The 13,200-nt window shown below is 36.7% G+C and overlaps 1 protein-coding gene across 1 annotated transcript in view; it reads left to right on the top strand.

The window, feature by feature from the left end:
- Window positions 1-13,200, top strand: part of CRIM1 (cysteine rich transmembrane BMP regulator 1) — a 202,739-nt gene that overhangs the window by 83,241 nt on the left and 106,298 nt on the right. Inside the window, exon 3 of the mRNA XM_068404398.1 lies at window positions 8,618-8,860. Coding sequence (XP_068260499.1) covers window positions 8,618-8,860 — 243 coding nt within the window. The remainder of the gene's footprint in view (window positions 1-8,617; window positions 8,861-13,200) is intronic.

The raw sequence follows: 13,200 nt of genomic DNA, 5'->3' as shown, positions 1-13,200 counted from the left end.
CGTATTGGGTTTTTTTTAACAATGGAGGCAACTCAGCTGTAAGCTAACTGCTCATCTCTCCATCTAACTTCTGAAGGATTTTCTATACTGAAGTTTAAAGGTGCTTTATTGCTGTTGAAAGCAGTGCAGTTACCAGTGGAGATGGATCCTGTCCCTGGGATGGCACACCTCCCCCTGTCCGCTGTGCAGTGAGCTGGGCTCGTGTCCTTCTCTAGCTTTGACTGAACTGCACGTGCAATGTTATCCATTATAGATACGGATTAACTTGTTGGTATCAAGCTGTTAATTTATATTAAAAAATGTTAATTCATATCTGTTGAAAGCAGGTTTTAAATTAAAAGGAGGAAAAGGAAAACTGCCTTTGAGTTTTCTAGACAGGACCATTTCTAAAGCCTAACAGAAAAATGCTTTGTCCTGGGAGGGCTGAACCCAAATGCAACTGCTGCCACAAACAGCGCTGATTTCATAGAACTTGCATTTGCATTTAGAGGCAGGGTGTCTGACATCTGATAAATCCTCACTGATTCTGTTAAAACCCTACCTTTGGTAGACAGCGGCTTTGTTTAAGGCTTGATTGCAATTCTGGTGTGTGTTTGGTTTTGAATTACCACCTGTCTTTAATATTTTCAGTACAGGAGAAGAAGAAAGTTCAGGAAGTGGATATCAGTTTTGCTATCCAAATGGGATTATTATCTTTCTTGTCTCTAGCTGTCTTGAGTGGCATAACCCTTGTTCCTGGTTATTTGGTCCTTGAAATTAAAAATCTTTGGCAAATCCCTAGTGAATACCATGCTGCGAAGATGTATATCGACAAGTGCATATTTAGTAAACCTTGTGTCTATGACTGTCTTTTTGTTTGTGACTCTTTTAAGCCAGGTTAGTTGCAGGCTGTTACTGCTATATATTACAGAAGATTAGGCTATAATATGGATGAGATAGATTGCTTCACTGTGTAGCATGTAAAATTCAGAGTGTCAGAATGCTAGAAAGTGAAGCAAAAGTCATTTAAAAAAACAGGATGGATTTTAAATAAAGTTCAGTTTTAGGTAAAAGGTCAGGCCGTAGTTCCTTTTTTTATTTGTAGCAGTTCATCCGTATACAGTACTGTGCATATTGTGTCTGTAAGGTAATCTCATTTTTTAATCTACTATAACTGTCCTTTTGATTCTTGAAAATCCTTTTGGGTATTTTGCATTCCGATATCGATCCCTGTCTGTCTGACTGCTTCAGCTAGGTAATCATTTTTCTTGTTTATCCCTAATCCTTTTAATATTTCCTTCCTGCCACTGTATAACAGTACAGTATGCCTATTGTTTGGGATGTGTTTCAGTGACAGCTGTAAGATTGTACAGTGAAAGTGGCTGTATTTTAGCCTAGATTTCACAAAACCAGTTTACAATGAAACAGAAATGCAAAGCTGAACAACACGTGTCTTCAAAGCATGTATGCTGACCTTAGTGCAGCACTTTGCTTAGTCATACAAAATGTTAATCTTTATGAACCATATTCTATTTTGAACTGCTCTGAAAAATGAAATACGAAGCTAGCTATTTCAAAATGCTTCTTATTCTATATTCTTCTGAGGGATGTAACAGAAAAAATAACATTTTGTTCTCTCTGTGTATATGTATATCCATACGTGTACGTATTAAAAACTTGTTTTTAAAGGAGCAGCTGCAGAACAGTTTTAAGTATCTCAGCAGAAGCATTCGGACCCGAGTCTCTGATAGTTCTCTTCAGCTTCTCCTTGCATGAAAACATTCTATCCTCGTTTCTATGGTGACTGAGTAAAGGCATCTCTTGTCACGTACAGTTTTGACAAAATGATAAAAATCCCTCCCTGAAAAGGTTTCCAGAAAAGCATGGATCTGTTTGTTTCATCTGAAGAATGAGGAGAACACCTTCCCACCCCCGTTGTGGCTTTTCTTCTCCATTTCTCCCACACTAGGTTATACCTTAAGATCCTTTCTCTGTGCTAACCAGTGCTTTAACTGTTCTGCTTTTCTCATTAACTAAACTTGGCGTATACTTTCTCTGCGTGTCAAAGCAGAGCATGCAAACATAATGAAGGAAAAGAATTTGATACAGAGGTGAAAACAAAGTTTTTAATTCTTCCTCAGGAACCACTTTTATTTCCATACTACTTTGGTACCGACCAAGATAGGGGGCTGTGTATATGTTTGGTTGGGTTTTGTTATAACTGCTTTATTTTAAGAAAACAAACAAAAAAAAAACCCCTGAGATCTAGACTTCCTATAGCCAGTTACCGTCTTAATAAAAACACCTCTAACTAGTGGCCCGTTTGAGGTTTATGAGTTTATAAATCTTTCAGGAAGGTAACTAACTTCTTTACCAATGTATTACCAATACCTTACCACCAGTACTTTCTCTGAGGAAGGTAACTTCCTCAGAGAAAGTATTGATTGTAACATGAAGACTTTAGTACCTTGCCATTATACCTCTACTTCCCCATAATAACTTCATAAGGTCATGGGAAACATGATTTTAAAAATACATAGTAGCTTTTGATATGGAGAAACTTTGTGAAAGTTCTGGCTTTACAGCTGTTGCCTTATGACAGACTCTTTCTAATATTAATGGCAAAGAAAAACCACCAAATCCACATCTTGATTTCTTGTTTTTATTCTGTCCTTTGAAGATTGCTCTCCTCCCCCTCATGCACTTTATAAAAAATATACTGTGGTTGCAGGGAAAGGTCAGTTTGAATGTTATTATGCCTTGACTTCTGAGATGCTACAACTTTCCTGTGTGCTTCCGAGACAAAAATGAGAAACGTTTTTGAGACATCCATGACTTTTTGAATGAGTCATCCCTGTTTTAATATTTAAACACACAGCACATTATAACTTAGTTATTATTGTTTATTTACACATTGTAACTTAGGTGGTTCAGTTATTCTTGGTAATTGTACGATGTCCTCTGTCATGAGCTTAGTAACGGCAGGCTCTTTTTGCAGGCTAATTGCAAAGTAACAGCGAGTAAGCCTGAACCTTCAGACCTACAGAAAGTAAAGTTTGTCCTGAAATGCAAATCTGTGCAAATCTCATAGCTGTAGTAATTTATATCGAGAAATAGCACTGTCACTGGTAAACTGAATGATTTTATATTAAATGGTCTGTAAGGCTGTGTTTTAGAGTAGATAGAAAGTTTGTTTCCAAGGATAGGAGTATTATTTTGAATTCATCAAAATGTCAGTTTTCCTGTTTGGATTGTGTTCAATTTATTAAAAATGTTATCTTTTCAGGTACACTTCTGAATTTCTTGAGAAGACTGACTGACTCAGAGTAGATCATTTGTAAAAGTTTGATTGATCCAGACTCTTCCTTTATCTCTGTAGAGATTCTTTGTTGGCTCAAGCTGGTGAGGTGTCGGAAAAACCAGAACACTTCCAGCTTCAGTGGTGGTTGAAAGGCTATAAAGAGAATGTGTCCCACAGAGAAACCTCATCAGCAAACCAACTCATAGTTTCTTTTCATTGTGTAGTCATTTGTAATGCTGCTTTTTTTGAACATAAAGGCAACGTTTGCAGCCAGCTAAGTTTTTCTTAGTGGGTTGTAGGTTATCTGTTCAGCCTTAGTTTATGAGAAGTTTGATGGATGCATCCTTGACAAGTAATTGTTCTACTAATGGTTCTTTTTCTTTTTTAAAGGAGAAACTGAAGTGTGATTAAGTTGTATACGCTTTTTCCATTAACTGTCTGATTCTGTGAAAATCAAACAGCAGAAGTGTATACAGCTCTCACTTCATTAAATTAATTGGTGAGTTGTGCAAGCAATTTCTTGCCATGCTAAAACAGTCAACTTATTAAATGAGACCTATCAACTGCTTCAGGGGTAGAGGTAGAACAATGTTTTATAGAAATATATTTTAATTAGTGTGATAAGTGTCCTGAGTACATGTTCTTAATTACAAAACCAGATATCTGCTTTAACAAATAGTTTTACTGTCTTTCTGCATAGAGTTAGGGAATCTACATTATGGATTAGGAGAATGTGACACATGTGTTACCTTCTTGCCATGCAATCTGTGTGTTAAGGTGCTTTATTCAGGAATAGATATCTTATATATTTGCTGTGCTAATGTATTTCATAGCTAAGTCACGTACAGAGTTCTCCTTTTCCTCGAAAATCTAATTTTTTAGGTTTGATACACTGCTTTGAAAAATGTAATTTCCTGTTTCTAGGCACACATAGTAATTGTTTATATTCTATTTATTATTGTAATTAAGATAATAAAATGGAGTTTAAGTCCTGATACCTTGTTTGACTTTGAAGGCGCTGCTTAGGAAGATCCTGATTTGTGTAGTAGACAGTAGCTTAAAACAACATCTGGGAGACAGGTCGGTGCTTCTACAGTGTATGTGTGTATTTGACAGAGAAGCGATAGGTTATTGTGATGAATCTACCTTGGTCTGTTGTGAAGCTGCTTTGAAATAGTCCCCCGTTTGGTGTATAAAAGGGGTAAAGTGGCAAAAATTGTCACTGGTGAGTGATTTCGCAGTTGTTTTCAGTGGAATGCAGCTTGTTGTTATTCTACCTTTCTGTCTTTTTTTTTTCTCTGCTCTGACATGTTTTCTTATGTATTCCTTTTGTAAGGGCTGGAAGTGTTGGTTAATAAAGAAAAAAAGAGCTACTAAATGATTCTTCTTGTTTGATGAAATCTTAAATAGCTGTATGTAATGGAATTAAATCAAGAATCCTGCTAAAGCAGGGACATTTATGGCTGTATTGATGTTTGTAATTTATTTTGAGAACAAATTCAATTTTGATGCCTTCTTCGATCAAGTAATGAAACGGTAAACAAGTTTAGTACAGTGAATTGTAGAAATATGTCTCATATACAAACCTTTATCCCTGCAAATAGAGAAGATGGGTATGCTTGCCATTTGCTGAGATAACAAGAAGAACCTTGAAACTTTTCTTAACAATTGCTTGAAAGTGATGTCTTTTACTCAGGCTTGGTGTCAAAAAGAGGAGCCCTCATCAGCTGTTGCTGAACTGCAGTAGAACAGAACTCCCACATTCTTACATTGTAGTGAGTGCTGGGCTCAGGACACAGGCTAGTGTGGTGCAAGCTGATTAAAGTTTTAACTAAAATGTAGTAATGCTACATTGGGAGCTGCTGCATTTTCATGTTTTAGATAAAGATTATTGTCAGAAGTATGAAGCAGGGACTCTGCAATAAAACACTTGAAATATTGTCAATAACATATTGTCTCAGCCACTTGTTCCTTTCCACAAAAGGAAAACTATACATTCTTGATTTAGATAGTCTGCAGAAAGCTTCTTTACTTTCCCTTGACTCTGCTGTGGGCTGGAGTTAGGGAAGCTGAAGGACAATTGTCTGTTCACTGATCCAGCTTGGTTTAATATATTTGACTTTCCTGTTGTTCAGTTGCATTTGTATACTGGGAAAGGAATGTTTTAACATGTACGTAGTTTGAGATTATAATTTGAAAGCACAATATTTACACAGGTAGTAGTAGGGAGAGGGTTTTGTTTGTTTATTTTTCAGGGCTATGAAATACAAAAATAATAGTGACACTGGATTAAAAAGAAAAACTTAAGTTTGTTTTCTAAATATCTGCTGGGTGTTATGTAACCTGGTATTAAAACACAAACATGTCTTTGCATGATTGTGGGTGGTTGTGTTAAACCATTTCCTCTGAAGTGCCAATCTTATTTAATAGTAGAGCCCTATTGTATTCTGTTACAGTTAACTACATTGAGCAAAATACTCTAATCTGGAAAAGACTATCAAAGATAATAACTATGAAACACTGAGTGAACATTTTGTACAAAAATACTTGTCACAGTTCTCTTTAAAGTTTCTTTCGCTCTTCAACTGCTTGTGATGCTTCTTACATGCTGATAGTGACATATCCTTGTTTTCTTCGTGTTTTTGCTAGGTGATCTTACCAACTCCCAACAGTAGGCTTTGCATTGGTCTTCAAAATAAATACATCTAGAGTCCTAAATAGTCTGAATCCCAACAGTTTGACATGCATTTCTGACAAACGTTGCATTTCTGAAAGTTGGTTTAAATTGTTCAAATACAAAGAGTCCTTAAGGACACACTTATCTCGATATAGATATATGTATGTATGTAAATGCAGTCAAGTAAAAATAGTAGGTAAACTTTTTAAAATATGTATAATACGAAGTCTTTTCACCAGAGAGAGTGCATGAGGATGGGATTATCTGTTAGTCATGGAAATCAGAAAATCACTGGATATATAATGCTAGCGCAGATCAATCAATGAATAGTGTGAGTTTAAGGATCTGTCATGAGTAGGAACTTCAAGGGCTGCTACTGCACTACTGTTCTATCATGTCGCTATGCACGATTGAACAACATGCAGGGGAAAATGAAAAGATTTTTAAAAGCTAAAATGTTGAGCCTTGTATTATAGCCATAAACTAAAGAATACCAAAAAAATACTGAAACTAATATGTTATTTATTATTTATACAACTTTCTGCAGTGAACCTCTGTAACAAGTAAAGTTCAGTCTGAATGATGTGTTTAATAAAGCAGATAAGAACCTAAACATAAGGGTAGGTTTAAAAATAATTTGTTTTACAAATGTTGTTTAAAATTCTAGGCAAAGTACATATCTAGCCAAGGCTATTTTAAAGGTAGATGGAAATAGTGGGGTTTTTAACTGTAAGAAAAGAGTTATGACACTATCTAGTATCCCATTTAAGTTAGTAATCTCTCTTGCTTGTAAGAAAAGCTAAGTACTTGTACATGAAGGAAATATGTGTAATTATTTTTGATTCTGTTTTGCTATATTTGCCAACTAAAATTGAGGCAAATGTTTATATTCAGGATTTCCTTTTGCAATTACTAATGCCAAGACCTAGATTAATATTTTTCTAAGCACTTATATGTCTAGGCATTATATCCCTCTAAGTTTAAATGAAACTAAAGCACAGCTAGCAAATCAACCATGTAGACAAGCAATAGTGCTTTAATTCTTCAATGTGACCTAGAATTCCAAAGAATATACTAAAATTAAGTGTAAAAATGATCCTTCGGAAAAAAAAAAATGCTCTTTCTGACATTCAGTGTGTGTTTGGAAGCAAAATTACACATTTGCTGTGTTGCTTTTAGTTTAAAAAACCCAAACACAATATCCAGTAACTTTAGTAATTCCAAAACCAGTGAGTTACTAAAATCTTGGGGAAGATATTCTTGACTTTTTATCAGAGATACTCGTATTTGATACGTCATATTCAATCATTAAAATTATAACTAGAGATTAATTTTTAAAATGGCTGTAGCTTAAACATCAGATTAATAAAGTTAGTGTTGTTTTTATTTGTTTCTACTATTCTGCAACTAACTAATGACAACAAGCAAAGTAATTTTGTAGGGGTAATAGTGACATTTGTAGTAGAACTATCTAGTTTACAAACTTGCAAATAAGCAAGGAGTAGTACAAACAGTTTATAAATTCAGGTCTTGATTTTCTGTTGTTGTGGGGTTTTTTCTGGTCAGGCCTGAGAAGGCTCCCTGCGTTGCCTTCAAACACTTACATCACCATGTCCTGTTGACCTAAAGATACTGCTCTTCTGAGTGTCTTGAATCCACTTGTTTTTTTAACAGTGCTCAGGTATGTTGAGCAAAGTGAGACCCTCTTGCATATGAGCAAGTTTCTCACTGTTTGCATTACAGAGTAAATCAGTCATGGGAGTGGTTTGATTTTTCCCGGTGTGGCTTAGTCATTGGAGGGCATGACACAACATTTTTGCCAGAATTAAGATTAGTTTTTTTGAGAATGGGGAATACTTGACTACTTTTCCAAGTTTTGGAATAGTGTTATGTAGTTGTTCAAAAACCTTCTTCTGTTCTCTCTTTGTCTTATCTCAGTGTTTGTCCAGCTTGTCACTGTTCCCACCAACTTGTTGACCTTGCTCCTCAATATTCCTTTTCTTGTTGCTATGTGCCTGCAGCCAGTGCCTCAAACCTCTAGTGCCTTTAGCCAGTGCTAGTCAAGCCTCCTCTGTTTTACTGTTCAAGCCACTGAAGTACATAGGAACACCGCTTTTACTGTGAGCGTTGTGGGTGTGTACAGGAAAAATCCTCTTCTGCTAATATATGAATTCTCCAAATATGTTAGCTGTTGAACTTTTAACAGGCTTTTTGCATATGTGAAATCTCAGTTCAGGTCATTCTAGTTTAATAATCAATTAAAATCAGTTGCTCTTAATGGAAGGTCTTAGTAAACTGAAGGTGTAGGTATGAACATCGGGGCTGCACCTGATGTAACAAGTTGTTTCTTAATGTCATGGCCAAATGTGTAGCTTCACAGGTGTTTTTTGAGGCTGTGGGGGTTCAGCAGTCATGCATGTTGCACAAATCAGAATTTTTGTAAAATATCTATCTCGTAATGGACCTGGCATCTTGCAAATACCAAGATTTTTGTAAAGCATATGCCATAATTTTTGCTAATCAGTTCAACAGCAGCAGTTTCCTTTTTATTGTTTTGCAGGGAGGGAGAAGAAGGGGAGCTTTATCTGAGCTCATCTTTACAGCTTCGGTATGGTGTTTTATTGGCATTGATGGCATGCTGATTTTTCTCTCCCTTTCAGAAGAGAAACCTGATTGCTCCAAGGCCCGCTGTGAAGTCCAGTTTTCTCCTCGCTGTCCAGAAGATTCCATCTTGATTGAAGGCTATGCTCCTCCCGGTGAATGCTGTCCACTCCCAAGCCGTTGTGTCTGTAATCCTGCAGGCTGCTTGAGGAAGGTTTGCCAACCTGGCTATTTGAATATATTGGTTTCTAAGGCATCAGGAAAGCCAGGGGAATGCTGTGATCTCTATGAATGTAAACCAGGTAAAAGTGGACATGATTTTTTTTTTTATTTATCAATTTTTTTCAACTGTCTGACAAGCACAATAACCTATATAATTTAGTCTAATAAAGCTTATACAGCCTCTAAATTTTTCTGATTCTTCTTCAAAATTAAAATGATTATATGTGGGCAATACCCATTAAAAAAAAAGAAATATTATGATAAATTTTACTTTCTTATTTTCTTCAGACATTAATTTAAACTGACCGACAAGGGTAAAGTAGCCTGGTAAGAACATTGCATTTCTGCGGATGCTACTAGTGAAAGTGACATACTTTATATACTGATTAGATTATATGAAGGTTTTTCATAGTAGGAATATATTGTGCATGGACAGGGAATTAAGGTTTCTGTTTTAAGATTTCTCTGGATTACGAAGTGATGACCCTTAAAAACTGGAGAGCAAAAGGATTATGGAGGAGCACAGTGGCAGACTTTACATTTTCAGTATTTACCCATTTCCCACTTAATGAGAACACAAATCACCCTTTCTTGTGATTTATTATTCTCGGTGAAGTGGAAGATGTAATTCACTCTTCTTTTTAATCCAGGCTTTGGTAAAGATGAATAATAAAAATAGAGGAATGAAAGTAGGCATATGAAATTGTATAATCCAAAAGCTTATATGCAAACAGGTTTGAATATAGTTAAGCTGTGTCTTTCCTGTGCTTGTTTAACATTTTCTTGAATCCTCTACAGAAGAATGTACAGTCTTTGTATCTTCTAGTGCTTCTTTTTGTTTTTCCTAATATCCAATCCAAATCTGCCTTAAGCAAACTTGCTCATTCACTATCCTGAGCAGCTGGTGAACAAGTCTTTATAATTATTTTTGCTCTGGAACATTTTGTCAACCTTAGTCATCTTTCATCTAGAATTAGCTGTAATTTCTTATGACATAGTTTCCTTGGACTCCTTCCTTGTTATGTTGCCCCTCTATAAGTTTTCTTGAGTTTATCCACGTCTTTAAAATCTGGTGTCCAAAAGCAGACTATTATCTTGGGTGAGTCTTCATCAGCACTGAATACTGTAGAATACTTTGTCTTTCATGCAAAATTCTAAATAAGATCTGACTCTTTTGCAAGAGTTACATTTAGTTTGTGAAAAGCTGTGATTCCAAGATCTTTCTGTAGCATGACTGCTACTGAACCACTATATTTGTACATTTTAATTCTTCCTATATGTACTTCAAGTGTGCCTTTACTGAATTCTATCTTGCTGACTTTGGATTATTTCTTTATTTCTTAAAATAAATGTTAGCTCTGATCATGTCGTCCCAACTGTTATTTGCATTCCCATCTTGTAGTTTGAGAATAACTCAATCATAGGTTAGTTTGTAGGTTACTTCTTGAAGGTTGTTTTCATCTTGTTAGTATTACAGAATCTTCAAATTGAATATGTGATTATTGCATCAGTGGATTTATGTAACTGTGTGTATATTGTTTTCTGAAGTAGTTTGTATTTTTTGTTGTAGGGAGTTAAGAGGTGAAGGTATATGGGAATGGAAGAATGAAGATGCATGTTAAGAGGGTAGAAGAGCAGAGGCTTTGAATAGATTGGGGAAGGAGACTAATGGAATTTAAGGGAAGTATAGGGCTTTGCAATGGGGGTTAGAAATTGAGAGGCTAAGGGAAAGCAGAGAGTTCTCTCCTACCTTGGGAGATGATGGTGTGTTTCTTAGGCAGTGGCTAATAGGCTCAGGAGTGTAGGTGGATACTCTTGTGCATCCCTGCAGTGATAGGTGATGAAAGATGTAACGGCTAAACTACAGACTACAGAGTAAATGGGACCCCTACTTGTTGCAGTGCCTTGGCTTTAGGGGAAAGAAAAGGAGTGCTGTTAATATGGAATTATTAGTCACTACATAGGCTGATTTTTGTCAAGTCAGACTTCAGGGGCTGCCCAAGTTGACTTTTATAACTTTGGTCTAGATGTTTCTTTCATTTGCTGTTTGACATAGTGGGAAGATCTCAAAGGGAAAACAAGCCAGCACAAGACTGGAAGACAGGGAAAGGAGCAGGTGAATGTTGACAAATTTTAGTAGACTACAAATTACTTATCACAGAAGGCTTTTTTTTTTAATGGCAAATCTTTGCAAATCTGAACTTTCTTCAATTTTCAGAGGAACCTTGTTTTCAAAGAGTGTGAACTGTGCTTGCGTAAACAACATAATTTGTACTTGATATGTGTCCTGGTTTGGCCTAAACCAGGCCAATTTTCCTTTCAGTGATTTTTACTTTCAGCTAAGTCTCTTCTAAGTAACCTCACTTTCTGAAACTAACTGCGTGTTTTGCAGACAGTGTCTGCTTCCAGGACTGATAACGCTCGAAGCTTGTAGTTATCGCTGAGGCACCGGTAGGGATGTTATGCAGAAAGGCTCTTGCTGTACTTAGTCTTAGAGAAACCAAGGTCACTGCTAAATTCCTCACTGCTTACGAGTGAAGAGCCAAAGGGGGGTCATACCTGCAGGGAGGAGCGGACAGGGCAGGTGACCCAAAATTGACCAACGAAGGTATTCCATCCCATACACGTCATTCTCGGTATAAAGTGGGGGGATCACGAGGGTCTCGCTCTCTTTCTGCTATGGCCGGTGTCCGAAGAGGACTCTGTCCATTTTCCTGCTGCCCCCAATCCTGATCCGTGCATCCCTGAATCCAGCTCTCGACCGTCGCTGGGCCCAGCCTGGGCCTTCCCGGAGCCTGCCCTGCAGTGCCAGTGGTGACGTGGCTGACTTCAGGGGAGCTCGATCTTGGTTTTGTATATATATTTGTATATATTTGTATATATTTTATTATTTCTATTATTATTTTTATACTCTTTTTCATTATTATAGTTTATTAAAACTGGTTTAACTTTACAACCCGGAAGTCTCTCTCCCTTTTCTCTTTCCCTTTCCCTTTGCGGGGAGGGGGGGGGATAACAGAGAGCATCTGCCACAGGTTTAATAGCTGGCCCAGCTTTAAACCGTGACAATATGTGAAGAAAAATGTAGATTAAACAAATAATTTTTTTTTAATGTTTCCTTTCTTATAGAAAGTTCAGGGATTTTATTTTTAAATTTGTAAGTCAGCATGAACCTTGCTGGCTTTTTCCATCTAAACTGTTCCGTGATGTACACCACTGTCTGTGGCTTTAAATAAATTTCTTTGTTTAAGAACAGGCAATGGAATATCTTGTTTTACTAGGATTATATGTTCATAGGCTTATAGAATTACAGAATAATTCAGGTTGGAAGACTAGATGACTCTGGAGGTAATCTAGTCCATCCTGCCTCTCCTGCACTGTTTTATGCCATTTATTCTCTATGTATATATACATGTTACTACTGTATAAGTAGTAGCATATAACTGGTTTTATGTATGAACACTATGTGAATTATCTATGTGGATTTGCTGGAATAGTCATCATAAAGTGAAGTCAGATAATGCTCCTTACATGGCAGGAATATTTATTCAGCCCATGGTAAGTCTGGTAATAAATCTTGTGTCTTCAGAGTTTGACTTGGTATCCTGAAGAATTGTAGGAAGGAAGAGTTGGAGAGGAACTGAACTAGCAAGGCTCTGTTTCATGCTTCTTCTGTTTTTAATGCCATGTTGCTGGAAAAAAATGTGAATAGGGACAGTATAAGGCCTGGTAGATAACTGTTCATATTGAGTTTCTTATGGGGCTGATGTCGCTAGTTTTACTGAACAGTGTCAGGATGTCTATGGCGTTTGCATGTCAAACACAGAAAACTGTTTTCAGTACTTTGCCACAGACCTAAAAACTTCAGTTCTGTGAGCGCTGCTACGAGAGTGCTCTTCCTGCACCTCTGTGTCTGCTTAACCAGCCTCCCTAGGGGTTTTGTACCAGCAAGGGCTTGCTGGTGGAAACAAATTGCCAGAACCAGGGAGGACTGTTTCCTATGATAGCAGTGCTGCCTTATGCCAATATAAAGTGTTTGTGCAATTAAAGCATAAATTGTGTTTATTTCTGTTCCTTAAATAAGATGTCACTGTTCTCCAGTTTATAGTGGCATTTGAGTTTGGAGCCTTCTGCTGAGAACTGTGTATGTTCAAATACTGTGGCTGGCAACTGAGTAACTGAAAGGAAAATAGGAAGTTATTCCTTTACACTAGATGCTAGAATAAAAATAAAATCTTACATTTTGAGATCCACTTCCTCTTCTGCCTGTCTTACTTTATGAATACAATGATTAAAGGCATTGGCATTCAGTCAAAATGAACAGTGAGGAAACTTAGTAGCTTAGTCATACCTGTCTATTAACATCCAGATTAATTTGTCTTAAATGTTCTTACCCGTTGCTTCACCAAGCATCTCATCA

This window comes from Nyctibius grandis, chromosome 1 (assembly GCF_013368605.1).
Source record: "Nyctibius grandis isolate bNycGra1 chromosome 1, bNycGra1.pri, whole genome shotgun sequence".
NCBI lineage: Eukaryota > Metazoa > Chordata > Aves > Nyctibiiformes > Nyctibiidae > Nyctibius > Nyctibius grandis.
The sequence above is the reverse complement of the archived record's forward strand: the minus strand, read 5'-3'. Positions and strand labels throughout refer to the sequence as shown.